At 37.6% G+C, this 25,764-nt stretch overlaps 1 protein-coding gene across 8 annotated transcripts in view; it reads right to left on the bottom strand.

Annotated features, from left to right (window-relative positions):
• Nucleotides 1–1,123: 1,123 nt before the first annotated feature.
• Rasal2 (RAS protein activator like 2) overlaps nt 1,124–25,764 on the bottom strand; it is a 330,973-nt gene continuing 306,332 nt past the window's right edge. For 4 of the 8 annotated variants that reach the window (XM_074047357.1, XM_074047356.1, XM_074047359.1 and 1 more), the window contains 6 exons: nt 24,267–25,128; nt 16,446–16,580; nt 13,778–13,980; nt 12,510–12,597; nt 9,453–9,483; nt 1,124–6,908 (listed from right to left, as the gene is read on the bottom strand). In XM_074047357.1, the coding sequence (XP_073903458.1) occupies nt 6,766–6,908; nt 9,453–9,483; nt 12,510–12,597; nt 13,778–13,980; nt 16,446–16,580; nt 24,267–25,128 (1,462 nt within the window). In that variant the 3' untranslated portion in view covers nt 1,124–6,765. The remainder of the gene's footprint in view (nt 6,909–9,452; nt 9,484–12,509; nt 12,598–13,777; nt 13,981–16,445; nt 16,581–24,266; nt 25,129–25,764) is intronic. The other 4 variants (XM_020154241.2, XM_074047358.1, XM_074047354.1 and 1 more) reach the window with 1 other exon arrangement.

Consider the following 25,764-nt stretch of genomic DNA (forward strand, 5'->3'; position numbering starts at 1 on the left):
GACAAAAGAACACAAGACACTATAACAGACAACCTCACACAGTGCTCAGAACTTGATTTGGACTAGTAATCCTGGAGCCTGGTGAAGTTAGAATCTTCCAGAGAAGTTAAAAAAAAAAAAAAAGAGTCTGGTCCCAGTCATTAGAGAGATTCTATTTAATTGTTCAGTGGTGGAGCTCAGAAGGCATCCCTTTTCTCCCCTGCTAAATCTGATGCTCAGTTAAGACTGAGAATCACTGACTTAACCATTTGTCATAAAATAGCATCAGTAATTTCTTTCTTTTTGTGGTGCTGGGTGAGGATGGATCTCAGGGTTTTGTACTTCAACCACTGAGCTATACTCCCAATCTCATTTCTCTCTTTTTTATGTTTCAGATCCAAGAAGTCTTAAAAGTTACACTAGGTCATGAGGAATTCAGATTGAAATGCGTTGGCTTCGAAGTGAACAAAAAGTAGCATACGTCCACTGATTTTTAGTTTCCTTTTTAAATAATCTACTCTGGATTTTCAGCCTTTTAATTTCTGGAAGAATGGGATTTTATAAGCAACTTGAAATATGCTAAGAGGTATAGATCTGAAACTAGCACAAAAGAAAATTACATATAAAACCTGCAACCTTGGATTTTATAGAATGAAATGGTAAGCTGCAGAAGATGACGGTATTTGGGGATGATAACTTTGGGAATGACAAACAAGGGCAAAAAACCCCCCTGAACCAACCAAGAAAAATCCTGAAAACAAAGCCCATTAATCTGTCTGGAGAATGTAAGAGAGGATAGTAGTTGATGAAGAAGGTAAGTAGGGTAACAATTCCAAATAAACTGAAGGAAACTTTGTTTACTGGTTGCAAGCTGTCAAAAAATTTTAAATTCTGCAGAGTAAGGCACTCTCTAAGGGTGCTAACACAATACAACACATGTTAATGCTAGTTATTTGTCCTGAGTCTTTTTTACCTTTAAGTTGGGAAATTCTAAGGCACATTTTTCCTAATGTTAAAATATAGCTTCAGAATAATGTTCCTGCATACATTTTCCTTGTTTTTCTTCGAGTGTCCTACGCACCCAGATGCATACTAAAAGACAGTAATGTCAAATTACTTCAGTAACTTCAAAGCAACTTCAGTCTGAAATGTTTAAAGTTAAAGTTTATTTGTAGTCTTTGTAGGAATATCAGTAAAAGACCTCAAATGTATCTATATCTGTACATGTACAAGAACCATCAAAAATTATTCACAGAACAAAAATAAATTTTCTTTAGAACAAACCCAGGTAATGAAATGCAGATATGGATCTCACATATGGAACAATCTAAGTGCTACTTAGCACAAAAATATGGCTTTAAAAATAAAATAAAATCTTGGGTTTTGTTTTTCTAAGGTGTATTTCTCTTTCTTGAAATAAAAAATAAATTATTTAGTGCTATCATTGTAAAATAGCCATGTGTGTTAATACAGTCTTATTAAGGCCCTGGGAATGAAAAACAAAATCAAATTTAGGAGGTAAAGTCCTCACAGGTGTGAGCCTGGTAAATGTGCTGCTGTCACTTGAGTTGATTTTAATATAGCTAAGAAATGTCTAAGCACCAGTCAAAATTCAACTTTTATTATTTATTTTAGCTCTTCTGAGGATAGTGGCCTTTGAACTAATTAGCATTTAACCTTTTGGTGAACTGGGAATTGAAACTTTTCCCTTGAGAGTTTGGAAGTGATGTACATATGACATTTATACATAAATATTTGCACCCCACACAGATGACAGAGGCCCCCAAAACATAGTTCTGTGGAAATCCCACTGCACCAACAGATAAATCTGTTTTTAAGTCTAAAACTAAAAAAAATTTATCCTAGGATATAATGAGGATACTTGAACGAAAAATAACAACTGAGTAGGAGATTAAAATGCATTCTGAAATATGGGCCAAAACTCCCTCTTTCCTTTCCTTAGGCAGCTGACTGCATTTGTTAAGTCTAGTTGGGATGGTTACTCAAACACCTGAGGATTGACTGATTAGGAACCAAAGCTACTTCTTTCTGCATCTACTCTCAAGTTAATGATGTTCACATTTTACTTATGACTCCTCATGGTATCAGTAATGATATCTAGGGTTCTTGAGACTATGAAAACAAAATCAAGTTCAAGTCACATTAACTTATATATACATATAACACATATAGTACATTTTAAGAGGATAGAAAGTCATAAAATCTAATAAAATGAGAACATCAAATCTCAAAATCTCAAGAAAGTTTGAGAATCACTGCTCTGTAAAATGGATTAACATTCAGAAAAAGGAAGCCTTAGGAAATGTGTTTTTTTGTGGCTGTGCACATGTTAGCTACATATAAATTTATATGTAAATATAAATAAATCCTTCTGTTTCATTGAATTTCTGAGCTACTGTGAAGACAGGTATGTATTAGCCCCCTTCTGGACCATGTGTCTTCCTCATATTTATTCTGTCTCCTGAAAATTTCAGCACTTTGTTCTTTCAAAACTCAAGAGCATTCATAGCAGGGTTGTAACAAGAAAATACTTGTAGAACTGATAATAATCATTCAAACATGAAAATAGATTATATTTAAAACCCAACACTTCAACATTCCTTGCTTTTAAGAAACTAGTGTAAGTCCTTTCCATTGATATATTGGTAAAACCTAAGGTATCTCAGGTAAGGGGTGGGAAGGTAACTATTTATTGCTGGGGCAGGTAGGGGATTTTAATACTAGACTTGAAAAAGGGAAGGGGCATGGAGAAGAAAGTTCTTTTGGATTTCCACCATCTGTAGAAGCAAATGGCCTCCAAAAGTATAGCTGAAAATACAGTGAGGACGTTGGATGGGCTCAGAAGCTACTCAGTCTGACCTGGTGACAAGTCTAGTCTAGTGTCAAGCCTGGGACTCAGTCACAATGGAGCCTACTGAAGAGACTGAGGTAATCCTGAAGAGGGTTGGTTCCCCCAGCTCAGTCCCCTAGCCAGTCTTCTCAGGAACTCCAGACTGGAGATAACTAGAACTAAAGCTGGATGGAAACAAAACAAATACTAAAGCAAACTCACTTGATGACAATTGCCTTTCCCTGGGACTTCCAAACAAGAACTCTGCTCCCAATCTGGTGTGATTCTAAGGATACTGTGAAAGTCAAGGATGTACAGAACCACTTATCTATAAACAAAGGCTGAGGGTAGAGTAAGATCTGAAAGGCTTTACTTCTTAAGTTAAGCACAGGCTCAAGGGCATACAGTTAATGCTTATAGCCATCTTTGACAGAAAATCTGACTTTTTCTTTATTGTATAACCTCATACAGAGAAAGGTAGAAACAGACCAGTCAGAAAGCTAATTCTAACCAACTTGATATTAAGTGAAAAAAGCAAAATAGCTTTAGCAGCATGACTACCTCATTTTGCCATATTGTCCTTAGCAAAAGACTGCCCTAGACTCAAACAATACCTGGGTGACAGTGCCTGGAAGAGGAATGCTCATTACAGTTACCTAGGATAATCTCCCCTCTGTCAGGGCTTTTACCACAGAGACTCAAGATAATCATGGCCTAATGGAAATGTAACTTTTTTTTGTTTGCTCTTTTGGCCTGGAAAGCTTATTGCTTCAACAATGTAAGAAGGAAATGAAGCTCTTTCCCTGAATTCTAACATTGTCCTTGTGAACGGCCGAGTCTGGTGGTCACTTAGATAACCACTTCACTCGAACTCCAAATTCCATTCAATCCTCATCTATACTCACCTCACAATGTGGTGATACATTGAGGGAGGCAGAGAGTGCAAGACATGGCTATCCTAACCCATCAGCTTCTCTTCAAACATGTACTGCCTCCCAGCAAAACAAAAGTGTGTACTTATTTGGGCAGAAGAAAAGCCAATTAAGCAACACCCTCTCATACAATTATTACTTGTTGCTGTCTTCTTCCATACTAAAACAAAATCAGAATAAATTCTACAGATTGCTGCTTTCTCTAAAGAAATACTCAGAAAAATATTTGGTTAAATTCTACAGATTGTCACATTCTCTAAAGAAATACTCAGAAAAATATTTGGTTAGGATAGACTAAATGATAATTTAAAATTTAACATCTGGCAACAACTCTGAACTTTCATCTAGTTATTATTACTATTACTTTTTTCTCTTCATTCAAGATAACCTGGCGGAAAAGGGACTCACAAATCTATCAAATATTTTGGGCATTTAATCTTCCAGTGCAGACTGCCCTTTAAGGAGGTCCCTCAATGCTAACAAGATAGACTGCATTCATCAAAAACATACTTGATTTTTTTGTTGCCTCTATACTTCTAGTATAATTTTATCAATCCCCCTGTAATCTATAATCAGAACTTGAAGAACTTTCCTATCTCAGTGCAAGACGTCTCCCATGTTATACACTTAAGGCCATGAAAACTGACAATTCTCTTACCAGGTTTTCTGTGGCACAATTGAGAGGTTTGTGAAGAATGAATTAAGCATTGCAAGAGCTAAGACTAAGCCACCAACAAGAACAAATCTATTTTTACATCCCCCTCACCCAACACAGGGCACAACTTCAGAATCGGGAACTTTTTTCCTGTGAAGTGTTTTTGATCACAATGTGCCCTCAGTTTGTAGGGAAGAGATAAGAATTTATAAAATAACTGCTAAGGATCAAGAAAATATCCAAATGTCAAAAGAGCTGGGCATGAGGCCTGCAGTTCTTCTAAGCACAGTGAGAAGCTCCTGTTTTTGATTTCTATCTGGCTTAAATTGGCAGTTATGAAGAAAACCCTTTTAAAAGGTTGTGGGCTGGGGGCTCTGTGAAGTGCAAGGTGCAACACAAAGATCCACCTGGGAGAGGGCAAAGATCAAGAGTTGGAATGCAAGCCTGGGATTTAGTGAAAAGGAAGGCTTGGTGTCTATGCCTGGACTTCACAAAAAAGAGGCAGTATATACATTCTCCTGCTTCTTTGTAAATATTCTGTTATGTAGAAATACTCCATGCATATGGCTCCTTTAGGTCGCCTTTTCTCTCCTCCTTTCCTTTTAAAAAATTGTAATTTAAAGTGAGCATTAACTTATTTGAGAAACACTGCTGCTTTCTAAATATAAAACTGCTTAGATCTTGCTTAAAGATATTCAAGACCCTTTTAACATTTGTATTTGTATTATCTGACAGCATCGAAGACATGAATGTTTCCTATTTGTGCAGTTATATGTACATATGGGTGAATATATGTATATATATTTATATATATGTAACTTTCCATATTTCAGGCAATCAAGTTTGCATTCCAGATAACATTTCACACCTCTCTTAAAAAAAAAAAAGAATCCTTTTTCCATGACTTTTTCTGTCCTATAATAAAGCTATGAATGACAAATATTGAAACTGGTAAGTCGTTATTGCCAAATCTAACAAGAGTGTGGGAATAACAATTGTAATGTGCCATATTTATTTTGGTGGTACTGGGGTTTGAACTCAGGGCTTAATGCTTGCTAGACAAGTGCTCTATAGGTTGAACTACCCCTCTAGCTTCTTTTTTTTAATTTTAAAAATAAGACTAACCATCACTTTTTAAGAGGAATGCTTCAGATTTGGATTTTCTTTCTAAATTTTCCTAAGGGGTAAGAGGAAGAAGAAGCAATTCAAAGTTAAAAATGGTGACAAAACTACCCTGTGCTAGTACAATGGATAAAATTTTTATCCTAAATAAAAATTATAACTTATAGGGGAAAAAAAGTAGTAGGAAATATTCAAAGACTCCTACTATGTTGCAGTTAGCCCTTTTCTGTGTGGGAGAAAGGGTGTTTATTTCAGATGGCTTTTGAACAGCATACATGAATAACTTCTTAAGGGGAGAATAAACTTTCTTGGTCCTGACTGCTCCCACTGTGGGGGTGGAAACGTGAAGATGAAGAGGTATGTTGAGACACAAATATCTGTAGTTTTGTCAATTCTAAAGAAGAAAGGGAAAATATCCTTTATTACAATAGGAGTAAAAATCAAAAAAGTCCCATATCTAGAACAGAAAATTCCCATCTGCTGTAGACAGAGGAAATAAATATATTGACAGGAGTTCAACAGAAATCACTTCTAAAGTCCAGTTTTGACATGACTGCTTTTACCTGTGTCCTCTAAAACAGAATCTCCAATCTGATTAGCTGTCTGACCAGAACTGGTCTTGGTTGATCAGTGGCATGAACTATTGTCTTATATGGATCCTGGGGTTTGATGTTTTCCTAAATGACAAGGGAACCAGAGTGGGATTTTTAAACTGGCAGATGAATCCCTGAAAAAATTCATTCTGACAATGTCCTATTGCACTTCATGTGCTTCTATTAGCTAGACACTTGGTCTCTACCTACTGAACCAATGGGCTCATCTCGCACTCACACACATTCCTACATTTCTTCCACTAACAACTGCAGTGCTTTCAACAACAGGAAAATAATAATAAAAATAGCAATAATTAAAAAGGTAATCTACATTATTAACTTCCTTTTGGTATATTACATGGTATTTTCTGTACATGGCCCAGAACTAAGTTCCTTATGTACATAGAGACATGGGGGAAAGCATCGACCTTGGAAGTCTTTGCCTTCTGCCCTGAAAGACAAGGTTCCTTTCTTCATGTAAGAGTTTCTCACCACATTGCCATTCTGAAGTAGCAACATTCTGTAAACCTGGAGGGGCTGGGTGAAGGAATGGAATAGGAGAGTGGATCAATTTCCTTCTGTCTCCTTCCAGTCTGTATTCACAAAGCCCATCAGCAGCTGCTGTTTTTGAATTCACCATTCTCCGTGATGGAAAGCTTGGTGGGATTGGTGGGGGAGATGCCATTGCGGACCTGCATGCTGTACCGCTCCTTCACTTGGGTCAGTGCACTCATCAGTCTTGTGTTGGCTGAATCCAGGGACACAATCCGTTTTTCCTACAACACATGAATCACAGCTTTACTCAGGGTACATGGAAGAAATAATCCTTTCTTTACTATATGACTAGTCCAATACTTTCTCTCACACAGCAGTACACATGGTGCTTCCCAAACAAATGGAACGTCTCTGCCTCTTTCTGCACACTGGTTAGGTTCAGCTTACCCTCATTTTTTTTTTTTTCCTGACTGCATTTTCTCTCTCTTTTTTCCTTTCAACACAGCAGGACTTATTATCAATAATCTCTTGGGACATTAGGCTGTCTTATAAAAATGGCACCACGTGTTACTTTGGACCATACAACAGAGGAGTCAAGCTGCTTTAATGTATTAAGTGCTTTGGGTCAAAACTGAAACATGTAAATTAGATGGCTGAGAAAGAAGCACCAGAGGTTTCATTTCACAGAAAAAGTGCATGTGATCTATGGGTTCTTACCCCCAAAAGAGGGCATACAGTCACATTTGGAAAGAATTCACATTGTGCTCAAAATTAAAACAATACATGGTGGCAGTTTAAGGTCACCAACAAGGTGAGGATGCAAGAGCAAGAGGAGATAAGAGCAGCCAGAAGCTCAGACCAAGGAATTATTTGAATATGGGGAGGGAGATGTGGCCAAAAGGGATGCTATAAACATAACACATGAGAACAAACAGAGAACACAGGCTCCTAGACCCATTCCAGCTCAGAGTTACTCCAGGAAAGCTGCCTGGTAAGGAGAATGCTTTCATTTTGCTTTTGAGTCTCTGAAAAAATAATGCTTTACAATTAATATTTTGGAACTAAGAGTTGTTGAAAAGACACACATACACATACCTGAAGGGGGAAAATTCAAAAAGAAAAGAAAAGGAATCTAAAGGAAAGTAGAACAAAACATTATCAGTCTCACAAAGTTTAGGAGAGACCACCATCTTAGCTTTAGCAGCTAGGTAAATCATCCCAGAACCTTTCCAACATGAAATCTGTATTTTTAAGAAAATAAGTTTACAAAGACAATGACATTTTTACCAACGCTTATGAAATTGAAAAGAAAACACTCTATGGGGAACAACCCTGAAGGCAGAAGCTTTCCTACACTGGGAGTTTTTGAATTTATTGAGGGAAAAGCATAAGATTTAGTCAGGGTAAGGTTCAGAGAGCAGGTAGGAGGGTTGAGGGCTGATGCCGAGGGCTTTGTGCTTGCTAGGCAAGTGCTCTACCACCTAAACCATAACTCTGAAACTTTTTGCTCTGGTATTTTGGAGAGAGTGTCTTACTTTTTTTCTAAGCCAGCCTGGACTATGATCTTCCCATCTAAAGCTTCCTGATGTAGCTGAGATGACAGGTAGGTACTACCATGTCCAGTTTTTTTCTGTTGAGATGGAATCCTGTAAACGTTTTTGCCCAGGCTGGCCTGGAACCACAATCCTCCAGTTCTCAGCCTTCTGTGTACTTGGGATGACAGGCATGTATCACAGCACCCAGATACTGACATGGGGTTTTCAAAAACTCCCTGCCTGCGCTGGCTTCAAATCACAATCCTCCCAATTTGTTTCCTGAGTACCTAGGGTTACAGGTATGAGCCACTGGTGCTTAGCTAATTTCAAGGACAGGAAAAACTCAAAGAAAAGATCTGCAAGACTTTTAATAAATAATTATTTAAAAATTATAAGCAGTAGAATTTACTAGGAAAACAAGTATAGCTCTTTTAAAAGCCAGTAGGTAAGGGCTGGCTAGTGTTTACCAGAAAATAAGAGGTAGGTGCCAAATATTATGATTAGGAATGATTTTTAAACAGGATAACTAGCAATTTAAAAAAATTAAATAAATATTTACTTGGTTTTCTTTGTTAGTACCAATTATTTTTCTGTATAAGAAGTGAAAGCTGTACCACAATTTGTAATTTCTTGAAATGATTAAACAAGATATTTTAGTACTGGGATAAATTATAAAAATTATAAGGCCTAATACTAGGGAAACCAGGATTCTTCAGGGTTTATCCAAAAAACAAAACAAAACAAAAACAAAAACTAACCAAACAAAAAACAAGCATCCACAAAAAACCCAAAAATCCAATTGCTTCTAATAGGGTAAAACAGAAGCTAAGAGGACTGGAGGTGTGGCTTAAGTGGTAGAGAGCCTGCAGTGCCAGCACAAAGCCCTGAGTTCAAACCCCAGTCCCACAAAAAAAAAAAAAAAAAAAAAAAAAGGGAAAGAAGCTAAGAATGATTGCAATTACTCATTGCCTAAAAGTTAACAACTGAAGCCAAGCAACCCCCCACCTCACAGCTGAAAGCTTCCAAGTGGAAAAACTCCCTTTGTTGTTCCCCCACTGCTGAGAAGTAAAACAAAAAGTAAAGGAAAAAAAATCAAATAGGAACTTCTGAATGTCAAGTTGCTCTGACATTTTGATTCTGCCTGAACTGGATGGCAAAGCAAACTAATCCAGGCCCAAAAGGCAGGATTTCAACATGGAGCAGCAGGAGCTGGAATGTGTAGGAGGAGGCCAGTGCACTGGGCCAGGGCTGGGGAACTGCTCAGCTAGAGAACGGACAGGGTTTACTTGCCTGTTTGAATAATCTCATTTCCATTTATGACCTGTAATTTAACACAGCGGAGATATCACTTGCAATAGTAACTAGGCAGCTGCTTTGCTTCTCCTAGGAGGAAGCCCTTCTCTGTTCTCCACCTGAGTCACATGGAGCCATCCTGAAAGTCACAGTGTTCCATGCTTGGGGGTGAAAGGTGGCACTTTCCCTGGTCTGATGTTTTAAAAATGGTTCCTTAGCACCATTGTTAGGATCCCCACATTCAAGCTACAAGGTCCAGGCCTGGTGATTCTGTTACTCAACCATGCAATGCTTATCCTTTTGCAGTTCTAGATTAGAAAGTGGCTGGCACAGGCCTGGGCCTGGCAGCACGAACTGACTCCAGGAGACGGGAGGTTGAATTCATGCACAAGCCTCTTTTGAAGAAGCACAGGGCTGCAGAGAGAGATGGAAACCATTCATATGGCACCTGGCATTAGTGTTTTGAGAAATGAAATGTGCTAAGTTTAACTCTAACACACAAAAAGCAACTGTGTTCATTTCAGATTTTTTTTTTAAACTATCAGCAGCACCAAGGCACATATCAGGGACATAAAATTATGGATTACCTATCTGGGAAGCTTTCACCCCCAGACTTCATTTAATCAATGATGCCAGAAGGGCTATTCTGCTCCACTGAATAATTAAGAGGTAGGATTTAATCTTACAAAAGAAAGGACCTGATAAAAGGAACCATTTGTTGCAAAGGAAGCCATAAGATGTTCAAAGCCTTTTGGTATAATAAGATTCTAATTTATCAGTAAGTCAACAGTTGGAATTGAGAAACTTTCTTTTTAAGGAATACATACATACTTATATATATATATATATATATATACACGTATGTATGCACGTATGTGTTTTTTAGCCTGTCTGCAGTGTTTATAATTTGTGTTGTGAATAGTGCAGTGGTTTTCAATATGTGGTCTAAGAGATTGTCTAATTGTTCTTTGCAGATCCACAGTGAGTCACTGTATTACTTTATTATACAGTAAGGCCTGTGTCTGAGTAGGTAATAGACTAACCAATCCCAGTATGTTCTCCCATTGGTAGAGAGCAGTCTTTGTTGCTGAATGGTCACTGGAGCAGCTGTATATTGGTCTTTGGAAGGTACTATGATTCCATCAAAATAATCTAGAGAACCAAGCCATTTGAAAACCACTGCCTGGAGGTATGGCCAAGATATTAACTGTTGTGGTCAGACTCTAAGTCTGACACTGACTGATGCTTTGAGGGTAGAATTTCTCATATCCCTGCACAAAGACAGTCTCCTGGTTAACTCAGAGAAGGTCTCTCCTTTCCAGAGCTTTTGAACCCTGGTAAGTCAGATTCCCTCTCTGGCTTTCACCTTCAGTGACTATGATTTATGCTTCATACCAAATTACTTGCCCTAGAGGTCAAAATAGGGGACAGTGTGGTAGAAACATTTAGAAATTAATGATGGGGTTATCCTGTCAGCTAACAAGCACAGAGCCAAGACTGTGGCATAAGAAAGCTCCCCAGCTTAAGACTGACTGCATTAAAGCAGCTCTAATTATTTACAAGGTCTGTTTTATTTCATGAGTATTAAAACCTCCCCTGGTGTGGTTATTAGTAAAACTCTCCCTGCTTTATTATACTGAAATTCCGAAAGTGGAAACTTATCAGTACTAGTTTTCCTGGCTAAATTGCCTTTATCGAGGCTGTTTCTTTTAAGCCTACAGGATGATTTTTTTTTCTTCAATAGTATGGTATAGTAAGATGGCCTTGTCTCCGTTATTCTTCCCTCACCCACCTTGGCAACACCTAGAAAGATGTAAGTAAGATAATTACAGCAGATCTTTCTTCTGGCTCTTAGCAGGTCAAAATATCCAGAATCTATAGAGTTCAAGAGTCTAAAATATTTTGTGAGCTATGCTCATGAGAAAGCATCACAAATTACACCCAGCTTCCAAGTCAAGTGGTCTTGAAGGAGTATGAGTCCCATAAAGCATTCTTTCCATGGCTATGCTTTCAGCCTATCTTCCAATTCCTCTGAAAAATAAAGTCCATCCCACATCGATCCTGTAAGAAAACTAGACTGTTAAGTGCATGTTTAAGAATACTGGAGGCTCTAACGTATACTGATTACTGGCTGATATGTAGAGAAGGAAGTAGAACATTTATACATAAAGTCCTTGCTCTCATTTTTATTTCTCACCTTAAGGTGAGAAATGCAACTTGGCTGGTTGTCCTCAGAGATGCCATACATTCAGTGGTCAGAGAAACTAGTATCAAAATTATACCTGTATTTTTTTGCTATTTGTTTTACTCTAAGAAATACAAGAATATTTTGCGCTGGTAAAATGAAAAGGAGTTATAAACAGTTCTTGTCTTGGATTTTGCACTGATCTTGATATGTCCCTGTGAGGTGCTCTTGGCAGCCATCACCCCACTGGTGACTCAGGTGTAAGCTACTGTGAGTAGAGGACTAGGTTCTGATTTCATCAACCTTTATCCAAAGAGGCTCTCTAAGTATAGCACCAACAAAGAAGGGCAGCCAAGCACATTCCAAGCAGCAATGCCAAATCCTGAACCAAAAGAATGACAAGGAATGGTATCTTCTACAATCTTGTCTTTCCCCTGAAAATTCCTCTACTGTCTGGGGCTAGAGGTTGACGGCAGTGGACGTGACTGACAAGACCATGAACAGCACAGCCAAGCAATGATCAGTGGAGGTCACAAGCCAGACACATGTACTTTTGTTACCCCCTTAGAGAATATCTTATTTCCATAAGGAAAGAAGCAAACTACATCATGCACAAGGTGAGATTTGTCAAACAAAGAGAGATTTGCTAAACACATTAATACTTTGCTGGGTTAACAGACTCATCATCAGCAAAAGAAAAGAAAAATAATGGAGTTTATATAGAAACTCATTTACTCTTCAAAAAATAAGGCCAATAACCTTTCAATGCCTATTTTTTAGTGCTTGCCTTGCCATTTGCAAAGATGGGAAGTTAGAAAATAACTATTACTAAAAACAAGTGCCTTTTACTTGATCCAGAGTTTGCCTACCTGTGCATCAATAATTTTCTGCTTGGCATCAATAACTGCTTGCATCTCCGCATGATCCTTCTTCAATTCCTCTTCCACAGCCATTAGCCTGGAATGTGACAGGAAGAAGGTATCAACATTTTTGAAGACATGGTTAGGTAATGTGGACAATATGAAACTTAAAAACTCACTGTTCAAGATTTACAATTTCCCAATAGAAGACCTGCATCCATCTTTTCTTTCTTCTTTCCCACCTTGGAAGAGGACATCTAAAAAGATTGATTTCTATCTATGACTGAATTCTATGCATTTCATGTTCTTTGGAGCAGTACTCCCATAATCATTTCCTCCCTATCAGATTCTTCCCTTAGCAAACTTAGAATATCAAACCAACCAACAAAAACTAACCCATCTTCTCTTAATCTCAAGTTGTACTGTACCCACTGTCACATCTTTCTCTTCCCTTGCATTGCTAACATTCTTCTAGGGCACTCTAAAGTAGGCCTAGTTTGTTTCTTATCCACCATTCACATCTCTGACTCCTTTGTTCTGCTCAAATGGCTTTCAGTATGATGGTCAATTCCCTCTACACTACTAAAACAAAAATCCTTTTCTGTCTTCAGTTAACTTGACCTGTCCACAGCATTTGACAATACTGAAACTGATTGGTTATAAGTATGGACTCTGGAGCCTGATTGCCTGGGCTTAAATCAGGTGCACCATTATGTGACCTTGGGCAAGAGACTTAATGAATCTGTTGCCAGTTTTTTTTTAATCTGTAAAATGAGAAGGATAATAATGCCTACCTTAGAGGGTGAGATGATCAAATATTTGTAAAGTTCTGGCCCATACTGAGTGCTACATTAACATAGTAAAACTATTCTTCCTTGCTTGGTATCTGTGGCATTCTCTTTTGTTCCTCTGCCCCTAAAGACATCCAGTGAGGCTTCTTTCTGTGTTTCTGGAATTTTTTTTTTCTAAACTGAGTTATTCTTAGACATTGGACATTTAGATCTTTTGAACCAGTTCTCTTCTAAAATGCAAGTGAACCCCTACTCCTTTTTTTCTAATTGTTATTATTAAAGAAAAAGTCTACCTTTATCCTTGTAGGAAGTACACTAGGTCTCATATTTAGGATACTTGGAGAGATACAGTCATTACACTTGTACTGAATACTACAGAGTTCATACAGGGGTGGAAATGCCTTTTGTTGCCACCCATTTAAGAGTGTTTGAATCATCCCCCCACCTGAAGGAGGAGCAATATTTTCTACCAGGTGGTCCTCTAACCTGCTGATGATGCTTTTCATCTGGCTGTCCTTCTCTTCTTGTTGCCTTCGCAGCCTCTCCTCACTGTCCTCCAACCGGGCCTTGTATTCCAGCAGCAGCTTTTGCATCTGCTGCTCCTGCACCAGCAACCGGCGTTCATACTCCTCTAACCGCCGGCTGGATACTCTCAGGCGCTCCTTCAGTTTGCTGATTTCTTGTTCATACTGGAGCAAAGGAGAAGAGGTAAGAATGAAAAGAAGAGTTACATTGCTTTGAAGGTTAGTGATTTATTTTTTAACGAAAGAAACCCTAAGGAATGTATCTAGATGCTGTCTGAACTGCTATTCCCCACACTGTTGCTAATGTTACTTAAAATTATCAATTGCCATAAATGATAATGAAGCTTTTCTTTCCTAAAATTACATTTTAAATCTTAACTTGGCATTCCAAATTCTACAAATTTACATAGTTTTTTTCTACGTTAAACTACCAATTGCTGATAAGTCACAGCCAATTTGTAAAGGTGTCAAATAAGGGGGGGGGATCACGCTCTTAGAAGCCTGATAAATGACTTAAGCCCAAAGCTAGCTGTCTACAGGAGAAAAGACTGGTTTATCATCACTTGTACTGTAGGATCCCCACAATATCTTGGCTCATCAGATTGCCATTCCTTTACTCTACTAGAATCAGTCCTTTAGAGAAGCAGCAACATTTAAACTACTAAATAGAATTTCATGATAGAGAAGGCTATTACTGCTTCTCCCTGACCATGAAAATGTGAACTATTTAGGTCACAAACACTATGCAAAGGCCTACATAGTCTCTAGTGCTGACTGATAGCCTCTTGGTCCATTTCATAATGTGGATCTTTTGCCCAAAATACACCTGTGCTCTAAGAAGCCTTATAAGATTCAGTAACTCAACTGGCCACACGGCCCTTTCTTGTACTGAACTTGCAGTGGATGGGGTGTTACAATGGAGTATCAACATTTCTACGTAAGGAGAGAAGCATAACCTTCTTACGGATGAGCTACTTGTGTTCACTAGCAATCAATGACACATCTATATGGTACTTTGTAAAATACAATTTTATATAATATTATCTCATTTAATTGATGAGCAGATAACTAACTATTGCTAACTCAACATCATGGTTCTAAATTATGTTTGTTAATCCAAGAAGTTAAAGGTAAGAGTTTTTATGACATTTCTAAAGAGTTAGACTGTACTAATAAGCATAGTTTAGGCCTGCTCTAATAAGCAAGAAGTTAATTTGTCTCACTGTTAATTAAATGTGTTAATGCTATAAGTGATGTCAAGGTTACTGTCTGATAATCCTTGTTTTCCATGTCAATTTTTCTTAAAAAACAAAACCAAAAAAAAAAAAAAACCAACCCCTCCCAAAAAACCCCAACCTTCAACTCAGAAAACTGAAGCAGGAGGATGGAGAGTTTGAGGCCAGTGTGAGCTACACAGCAAGACCCTTTCTCAAAACAAAACGAAGGCCAGAAATGGTGGTGTACAACTGTTAATTTCCACTACTCGGGAGGTGGTGAGGTAGAAACGGGGACTGCAGTTCGAGGCTAGCCCAGGCAAAAGTTAGCAATACTTTATCTCGAAAACAATCGGGGCATGGTGGTACACACCTATAATCCCAGTTATTTGGGAGAGAGACATAAGAGGATCATGGTCTGAGGCTGGCCTGGGCAAATGCGGAACTCCTATCTGAATAACAAACTAAAAGCCAAAAATGACTGATGGCATGGCTCAAGTGGTAAAGCACTTGCCTAGAAAGCCTGAGGTCCTGAGTTCAATCCCTAGTACCACCAAAAAACAAAACAACAAAAAAAACCACAAACCAAAAAAACCCCTCTCAAACAACAGATGACAACTTTTAAAGAATTATCTTTGGAGCTAGACATTCTTTATTCACAAAAGACAAAAACAGGTGCCGTGGCTCACACCTATAATCTCAGTTACTCAGAAGGAGGCAGAGATCAGGAAAATTGTGGTGTGAGGCCAGCCTGGACTAAAAGTCAGTGAGGCCCTGTCTAAACAAATAAGCTGGGCATTGTTGTGTGCACTTGTATTCCCAGCTACATGGGAAGCATAGGTAGAAGGGTAACAGTCTAAGGCTGGCCTCTCTGAAAAATAACTACAGGAAAAAAAAAAAGCCAGGCATGGATTAAGTGGTAGAGAGTATGCCTAGCAAGCACAAGGCCCTGAGTTTAAACCCCAGTACTACCAAAAAAAAGGGCAAAAAACCAAACCAAACCAAAACAAAACAAAATCTAAATAACAAAACACCTAAAATTTCAACTAAATTGTACAGAAGATAGAGAATGTATGTCCAGTCTTAAGGTAATTTTGACTTTGGCTGAAGTCAAGCAATTGGTTTATAGAAATACTAAATATTGACCTAAAATGACTACAAATTATTATTAGAGTATTGCCCAGATTAAGGTAATATACATAAAAACTTGTATCTTACCCTCTTCCCTGTAGGATGATGGACATTTTCCATACATTTACATAGAAACACTACTGACCTTTTATAAATAGACATGGTTAACCTAAGAAGTAATGGTGAAGATGGGGTAGGGGAGAGAGTGTTCTTGGCTGGATAATCTTTTAGTGGCCTCAGTTGTCTGTGGGGACAGTAAGTCAATAAAGACAGACTAGGTTCTACCTTCTCAGCATGCTTGGCTTCATCTGGATTTTGCTCACTTTCTTCCACATCCTCTTCATATTGCCCATTGTTCAGAACCCAGGCTGCTGTCCTCTCTACTGGGGACATTGTGGCTGAGTCCACAGGTGACTGAACCTACATCAGAAATAGTTGTTAGCAATTCCCAAAGAGCTCACCACTCATTATGCTTCATAAGGACAGCTATTCTAGGAAGATGTAACTGCGATCTCTTAGTTTTCTAATAAATGTCTTCAGTTTTAAGTAATATTTATCAATGCCAGGGCTGGCTAGGGTTAGGGAAAGAGACTACCAATTTGTGCAACAACAAGCCATTCTGAATAGAAACTTGTAAACATCATATCTAAAAACCATCTTTATTTTTTTCCTTCTAAAGAAAGCCAAGATCTTAAAATTGTTAATTTGCCCAATGGTCCAAATGTTGTTAGGTACCAAATTACATAATGAAATAAAGATGATGACAGAACAAAAGAAAACAAAACTTAATAGTTGATTGTTCAGGTGAGAAAATGTCTGTTAAACTCAGAGATAATCATGAGCCAAAGAATTCACTAATGGTAAACAAACTCTCAAAGTGACCACTTATATTATAATGCCAAATACTTAGTTTTCATATGGTTATTTTTACAGAACACTGATTTCCTGATGGGTTAAGAATATTCACGAGTCCATTTTGTTTTAGACCAGAGTTTCTTAATGAATATAGGATCAAAATGGTGGGTACTGGATAGTGTAAGGCATATTTTTACCCAGTTAAGACAGCAAGATAAATTGCCCTTTTCTAATATAGATATACAGACTATAAAGAATTCTAGACTTGAGGAGCAAGTGTGCTACTCAGTAGTTAAATCACTTAATTTTCTATTTTCCTAATCTACTGAATAGGGATATCACCACCATCACCACCATCACCTATCCTGACCATCTCATAGGAAGTTGTGTGGATTGAATAAGATAATTTCAATTTCTCATTTTGAATATGAGAGAGAGAGAGAGAGAGAGAGAGAGAACAATATGGATTTGTATTTTGAGAACCAACACTACAAAATTTCATAATGGAGGGTAATTTTTATTCCCATGCTGAGATTTAAATCTTAAGAACCTTTTTATCATTCTGGTCTAGAAACCAGTTGAACTCTAAATAGGTATTTTTAAAAGAAGGGGTATTTTTGATGGTCCTCAGAGAAAGACTGGATTAAAAAAACTGTCTACAGAGACTAAAAAGATATCAGAGATGGGAGAGAATTCATAAATATATGCACAAAAGTAATATGAAGGTATTTCTTATAGGTTTGAAGAGGCTGGCTTAGCTGATTTACAGAAAGATTATACATATGTATCACGAACTGCTTAATGCCTGAGTATAGATGTGTGCAGTTTACATACACACACACACAACTGTGAGTGAATGTGAAGAAATTCCTTCCCTAAAAGCCACTATTTTACATGTAAATATGTAGCAAACTTTAGTACCCTTAGTACTTAAAAATTCTATCTCTGTCTCTACTACGGTTGTAGACACATTTCTTATACTTTGCTTATTTGTGTATCATATAATTTTTGTCAAACCATATCACTAATATATTATTTACTTATCTCTTTTAAAACAATCTGTTTTAGTTAGCTAAACCTTGTGCTTAGCAGTATCAGAAAATCCTGAGTTTGATGCTAAATATTTCTTTGTATTTATATATTAATGGCGATATATTTTTCTAACATGTATCAAAACAATTATATGTTTGATTAAATAAATATATTGTGTACATTTAAATAATTTTGAGTGTCATACTTTGGGAACACTGGCCTATAGAACACATATTATCTATAAAAGGAAGATAGCTATTTATCCACATGAAAAGTTTTTATGAGAAAAATGAGAAAGCATGTGCAAACACTTTGTAAACTGCAAGTTACTTTATATACATACACAGGCACACTATAGCTCTCCTCCTGCTGGATTTTAAAAGCAGTACACAATGAATTGTTTCTATACTGGTAAAGGGAAATATTAACAAGGTTATTTGATATATTTGTACCTTTAAGGCAAAAAAATGTAGCATTGAGTCTTAAAAAATTAACAAAAAGTCAATATTTGAAGGAGACAAATGCCATCTTAGTTTTTATAATCATCACTTTCATACAGGAAAGCTGCTTTTCTGTGAAACCAGAATTTTTTGTTCAATAGCAGTGTGAGATAAACAGTTATTAAAACTAATAACAGTCTTACTATTAGGAACCTATTACTTCAAGGAAGCTAATTCAATAGCTTTTACTTTATATGGTTGAGAACATGTTCTTCTTTTCCTGTGATGCCCTTAGCTTTAAATGTATAGTATTCCTAGGAACACACAGAGGAAGTAAGACCTTAGCCCCTAAAAGTGTATTAAAAACAAAAGCAACAACACAGCACCTTAGGGTAAATCTATGCTTTAACTGTTAAGTGAGAAGATACAGAAACAAAGATTAGTTCAATCCACTGGTTGATGCCGGTAGCTGCTTCAGAAGGATGAATATACTGGCCAATGAATTATGAGAGAAACAATGTGAACTGGGCATTTCAAGTCTATTCCTGTAATGGGTGTTTAAAAGCTACTTTTGCTGAAAAACATGGATTCTTTATTTGGGCCCATGAATTAACTAAGAGCAGGAGAAAAGCTTGGCATCCTTGCCTCCATTTTCTATATGTCTTCACTCTAAGTCATTCTCTTTGTAGTCACTTTGCAAACACCTTGGGTTCCAGAAAGAACAGGACTGCAATTGATAGTATCTTTATGACAAGGGATAAAAAGTATCCCTATTGAACAACAGAGATCCCTTAGAACAATAACATTTTCAAAACCCTTCTCCTAAAAGGACTGAGATAATAATCCACTGGCCCACACCTGTGACCAGGACCACTTAATAATTATGCATACCTGACTTCCCTTGCCCCTAGTTGTCTATTTAAACCTAAAGCTGATGGCTGAAGATGAACTCAAGTGCTGTCTTCCCATGGCATACCTGTGTCACATAATAAACCTCCTTTGTCTGTCCTTCACTATGTCTCTTTGTTTGGTGTAAAGGGGCAAATGGTTGGACCTGACATATGGAATCTCAGGAGTTTGGACTGGGGTTTGAACTACAGTTTCATTCCTATTTTATTGGTTGAATTTTATTCTCAGCCATATCCTGATATACCCTACTACTCTGACTGGCAGGCAATAAGTGGTCAAAATAACAAAATAAAAAATTGACAAATCAGTCCAACCTGAACTATTCCTTTTATTCATGATTAAGAGTTCACAGAATTGCTGGGCACCAATGGCTATACCTGTAATCCTAACTACTCACGAGGCAGAGATCAGGAGGATCACGGTTTGAAGGCAGTCCAGGCAAATAGTTTGTGAACCCCATCTCAAAAATACCCAACACAAAAAAGGGCTGTTGGAGGGGCTCAAGTGGTAGAGCTCCTGCCCCTAGCAAGTGAGAGGCCCTAAGTTCAAACCTCCGTACCACTAAAAAAACCAAAAACAAACAAAAAAAATGGTAACTTTTGTTTCAAAATTATTATTAAAATATATGCTCTCTCTATAAAAAGTATTCACCATCTTTTATACTTTTTCTTTTGGTCTAACATATGCTGGTCTTATTTGCCAATTAGATTGTCAATCTAATGACACTGAAACCAGAGTTTTAAGACCTCAGGACCAAACTCATGGGATTCTGCCTGTTAGGCATGGCCACTTGCCCCTGTATGCCAAGTAAAGAGACATGGTGAAGAGCAGAGAAAGGGGGTTTATGATGTATGCCATGGGAAGACAGCACTTTAGTTCATGTTCAGCCATCTTTGGGGTACAGACATGAGTTTAGATTTAAACAGAAGAAGAATTAGGGCAGGAGGATAAAAGCATACACAGTTAAACAGTCCATTTTAGGGGTATTCAGGTGGTCAGAGGTGGCTGACAGGTGATCTGGCAACTTATTGTCTCAGAATTGGTCAGGTGGGGCTTGATTAATGATTATCTCAGTCCTAAGACTCCCCAGAAGAAGTTGTTATTGCAGTCATGACTTGAGGGGGAAATCTGCTTCCCATGAGATTACTCCTGCTCTAGGATGCAGGCCTCATCATTATAGGTAATTGTTCTCATTTGGGGGTGCTCTGTCCTGCAAGGCTCTGATGTTCCTTAGGGACAGTTTCAGTCCCTTGTCATAAAGATGTTATCCATCAATCCTGTCCTTTCTGGAACCCAAGGTAATTGCAAAGGGACTGCAGAAGAATGGCTTGGAACAAAGACAGATACAAATGGAGGCAGAAATGCCAAGCTTTTCTTCTGCTTTTAGTTAATCACTCCAAGTAAGGGGGCAGTGCTTTTCAGCAAAAGCAGTTGAAGTACCTCTTACAACACCAGTTTATACAATTCTTTTGAATGATTCCGACTAGTTAAATACACATTGAGTAAATCAGCTAGAAAGTGGTTTGTATTCCATCACAATTAGCTACAGACTTAGGAAGAAAATTTATATCCAGTCACTTTCAGAAGGATAATTAAAGAAAATGAAGGATGAAAAAGAAATGAATGAAAAGGAGCTGGAATTCCCACTAGGAAAATCTCCCTTTTGAGATGAAGCTGCATAAGGTTTCCCCAGCAAAAATACTGATGACTTTAGGGCAAAAGGGTATGATATAACAGTTTTGCTGATACCAATTAGTCATATTGCCGGCTATGCTGGGATTTCTGTTCTTGCTAATATTTACTAGGTATAAATAAGACTTGTTAGTTTCAGATTCTTTATAGCTTGAAATAGGTTCTCATAAATGACTAACACTTCTGCTATCAACACCAAAGAAAGGGCTGACTAAATTAATAAGTAAACTCTAAGATCTCCTGAGGAGTTTGTTTAAAAGAGGGCTCAACAAATCCAAATGTGCATTATAACAATGGGCTTGTCAAACACCTATTTTAAAAGGCTTTCCTCTTCAAATGTGAATTTCTAAGGATAGGGAACATGATAAATCTGAGAAACTCATGTTGTAGATAAAAAAGTCTATTATTTGTACAAAGCATATGATTTGTGAAAAGTGAAATGGAGAAGAAAATGAGAAAAAAATCCAAACAGAGGCTCAGAGGGGTCAAAATATTCAAAGAGCTTCCTGGAAAAAAAAATTCTTTCTGTGTAAATTGTTTTACTAGGATTTTATTTCCTTCCTATTCACTATCTGGAGAAGACTGAAACCAGTCACACTGCCAGCAAAGGCTTGCTCCTTTGTGCTAAGATATAAATGGAATTTGCATGGGACAAAGCCACTGATAATTACAGATGCCTAAGGAACAATCCCCACAAAGAAATCCTCTAGTTTTGTCAAGAGAAGAATTTCCCAACACAATTTGCAATTAAAATATGTAAAGGAATTTTTTAAAAAAATGTGCTGATTATATAGAACTTTAGAGGCTTCATGGGAGTGAGATGAAACACAAGCAAGAAACAGATATGGAATAAAAAGAGTAAATAAAAAGTTCAAAAGAATGAACCATCTGGGTAGAAAAAGCCAGTTTAGGAAAAAAAAATCAGAGACTTGAGCAATCAAAATATACCAATTAATGTTTCAACTGTTATGACAGTGACAGTTATCAGCAAAGGAATAAATAAAGGTGAAAATTTAAGGTTGTGTTAGGACGTCTTACTATGGCTGTACCCAGTTCATACCAATATAACACAGACATTCCCTAACTCATTAATGGTTGAGACAGATGGTATGGGCATGCATTTTTCATCTCCCACACATCCAGGCAGCCAAATATCCACTCATGGAAACATATGCTCTGTGTTGTGTGATAGCTGTTCTATCTTCCTATAGGAAAAATTTTATAAATGATAACTGGTCCAGATGAGCAACAAAAGGCTATTTAATAATTTGCAATATTTATAAGCAATCAGCCTGAGTCATGAGCCCTTGAAATTGAGAACTACATGATATAGGAGGAATGAGCAAGCAGAAGTAAAAGAAGAGAATTTTAGTTTTCCTTTTCTTTTCAGGGCTGGACCAACTGAACTTCTGAAAAGCAAGAGGGCCTTTCCACTGTCCTGCCTCCCTCTGCTGATCTGATGTTCTTCTCCATTTCCTACCTCATTCTTGGCAATCTCAGGTAGCCATCTGCTTTCACATAGTATTTCATTTCTAAAATTACTTCTCTTTCCATTCTTCTTCCAATAAACACTTTAATTCTCTTTCTCTACTAAAAGTAGTTGATATCAAACTACTTTCTGTGTAGAAACACTGCACAGAAACAATATGAAGAAACTAAATCACAAGGTATGAATGACAGCTTAATAACAAAAAAAAACCTGTATCTATATATGTAACTGTATCTATGTTTATATATAATAGATTTACAGGCCAGCCATGGTGGTACACATTTGTATTGTAATCCCAGGACTCAGGAGGCAGAGGCAGAGGCAGAAGGATCACAAGTTTAAGGCCTGTTTTGTTATATAGTGAGACCCTGTCTCAACTAACCACAAAATGAAGATATACAGGAATATATATGTATTTTTCCTTTTATTTAAATAAAAATACCTATTAAATCAAATGAATTGGTGAACTTTTGGGCAACATAACAAAATAAGAGTAAAAAACATAAGACTGAAGGAACAACTTTATTTTTTAGGAAGAAGTGACTAAGTAGCAGGTTCTGCCCAGGCAGAATCAGTGCAAGTTGGTCTTGCTTTTCATTTTCTCTGCTTTTGCATCCAGGCATTCTGTATCTGTTCCATTTTTTTCTTTAAACAATTATCAGTACAAGGGCAAGGGATTCTTATCATAGCAGGGTAAAGACAGAAGCTGTCAAATCACTAAGAGTCTACCGGTAAAGATGCAAATATATTGACGAGAAACACTGGGATTTTATTGTAGGCTCCCTGCTCAGTTATTTTGCTGTATAAAAGTATTTGTCATAGAATTCTCTTAATTACAAAACTCCCTAGAGTAAAGTGTAATTAGGTTTCAATGCATACAAAACTTTTAAGGAAAATCTTTTTAGATAAAAGATACACATACACAGACACATACATACCCTTGTAAGGTTGTTAGTTTATAACAAAGGGCAAATATGTACTGGTGTAATATGTAAGGAAGGAAAGATTAAATTCTTGGCAAATAAGAAAAAAAGTTTGAAAATCTTTGGTGTGACACTAGTTGGGCTTGTCCATGTATATAGTAATATAAGGGAAACATATTTAAAACAGTGCAAAAATTTAGACATCTTATCGACCACACGCATTTCCACCTTTTAACCTTCTCCTTTCCCTTGCCTCCATAGGTGATGTTTATTTTTCTAGTCATTTTCAGGAAAAGGCATATGGTACTTGGTATTTCCACAGGGAACTGGAGGATAAAGTAGGGAGCAGTTACTTAAACCTCAATTCAGAATGTACAACTTTATTCTGGAAGCTTAAGAAAAAAATTAAAATTAAGAAGGAATAATTGCATGATTCCCAAAATATATCATGGTTTGATTTTTGCCTACAGATTTCCTAGTTCAAATGTGCAATTATTCATTCAACACCATGGATCTATTCTAAGTACAAACTGAGGTAGCAGTTCTGCTCCTGTAGAGAAGGAAAGGTCCTTTGTGTGTGTTAGCATGTCTCATCTAACAAGAAGCCTCCCAAACTTTTCATTTCCCTCTTCCATTTAAAGGTTGCAGTGAACTTTCTTAAATGGGAAGGAACCTTGTCAGCAACTGGATTTCCCAATGACATAATATAAAGAACCAAGGCAGTGGTTGGACCAAGTAGGTACCAAACTATAGAACTCATGCCTACCTGCTGTGTTTGTTGTCTCTGGATTGCTCTCACTTTGGGAACAGGGCTCTCTCTGGAGGAAGAGGACTGCTGCCGGGACCGGCTTCCATTCTGGACAGGTTCAGCCATTAGGGCTGCAGAAGCCACAGACATACTCCCAGTGCTGCGTAAAGAAGCACTATGTGGCAGGGATGGGGGGGCTTTGGCTCGGGCACCTAACCCAGCCTGGTCCATTTTTCGGATTTGGGCCTGCCCAGTACTATTTTGTCGTGGCAGAGCAAGAGGTATGTGTCTGTCTGGCACAGTGTGCCGCCTGGAGAAATCTTCACTTTGAGTGCTACGTTTGGTGAAATCTTCCATGCTGCTATTGCTGGGTCCGCTGAGTTTGAAGTCTTCACTGTTACTTTGGCTTCTAGAACTGGCAGTGCTTAGGTTCTCCAAACTGGAATCTACAGAGGCCTTTGGCATTGCTGGAATTGGGTTATTGAGGTGATATACAGGGTTTTGGAATGACAAGGGCTGGAGACTCCCTGGTTGGCTCAAGGCTGGGTGCAGGGGCCTTCTCACTTGGGGTGCACTCTGGGGAGTGCTCTGGGTTTCCCGCAGTTGTTTGATGCTGGCCACCTGGGTTATGGAAAGTTGGCTTCCTGTCAGGCGCATAGGCACATCAAGCATGACAGAAGTGTGCTCCCCCTGAGCAGCATGGGTGTCTTGGAGGTCCATGAGAGAGATGCTCCGACCATTAGGAAGGCTACTTTCCTTTTCATCCTTTTCTGAATAAGTCATGCTCTGGGAGGAAGCTTGTTGAACTAGCAATAATGTTTTCCCTCTGAAATAGCTATCTGTGTTGTCCTGGCTTGGAGATTTTAGTTTATGCAAATCACTGTGGAAAAGGAAAGGACCCTTAATTATTCTTAAAGCATATTTGACATAGTTAATTTTTTTCAGCTCTCTTTAGAAGTTTCACAGGTCCAATGTGGAATTTAAATTTCAAATTTCATCATTATAATTCTCAGAATAAAATCTAGCATTTTTATCTTTCTCCTAAACCATATCACTGTCTTCAGCTTTCCTAGAATTCTAGTACTCTCTTGCTTAGGTTTTAAGCACTCCCACAGGATTCTATTTCATACTTAATTAGTTCTGTCTAAACCTACAAGAGAAGCTCTGAGTAGCAACCACAATATTCTTGTTAAAGCACAAATCTTGCCAATCCAGAACACAAAGTCTAAGCATCAATATTGTACCTACCCATTTAACTGACATAGTTAGCTATAAAATGGTTTTAACTGAGGTCTCCAGAGTTTTGAGTGCTATCTGAAAACATCAATTTCATAAATGCTCTTAATCTTTCATTAAGCAAGACATAGATTTTTGTATGTTTACTCTATCCTAGATAATAAGCTACTAGATCTTGTACATTATGACAACTGGATTTATCTCAGATGACTCAATTGCCTTTAACTTTAAATTTCAAATTCAACGAGTAAGTTAAACAGATTTCTGGCATTATCTGTTT

Source organism: Castor canadensis, chromosome 11, assembly GCF_047511655.1.
Source record: "Castor canadensis chromosome 11, mCasCan1.hap1v2, whole genome shotgun sequence".
Lineage (NCBI taxonomy): Eukaryota > Metazoa > Chordata > Mammalia > Rodentia > Castoridae > Castor > Castor canadensis.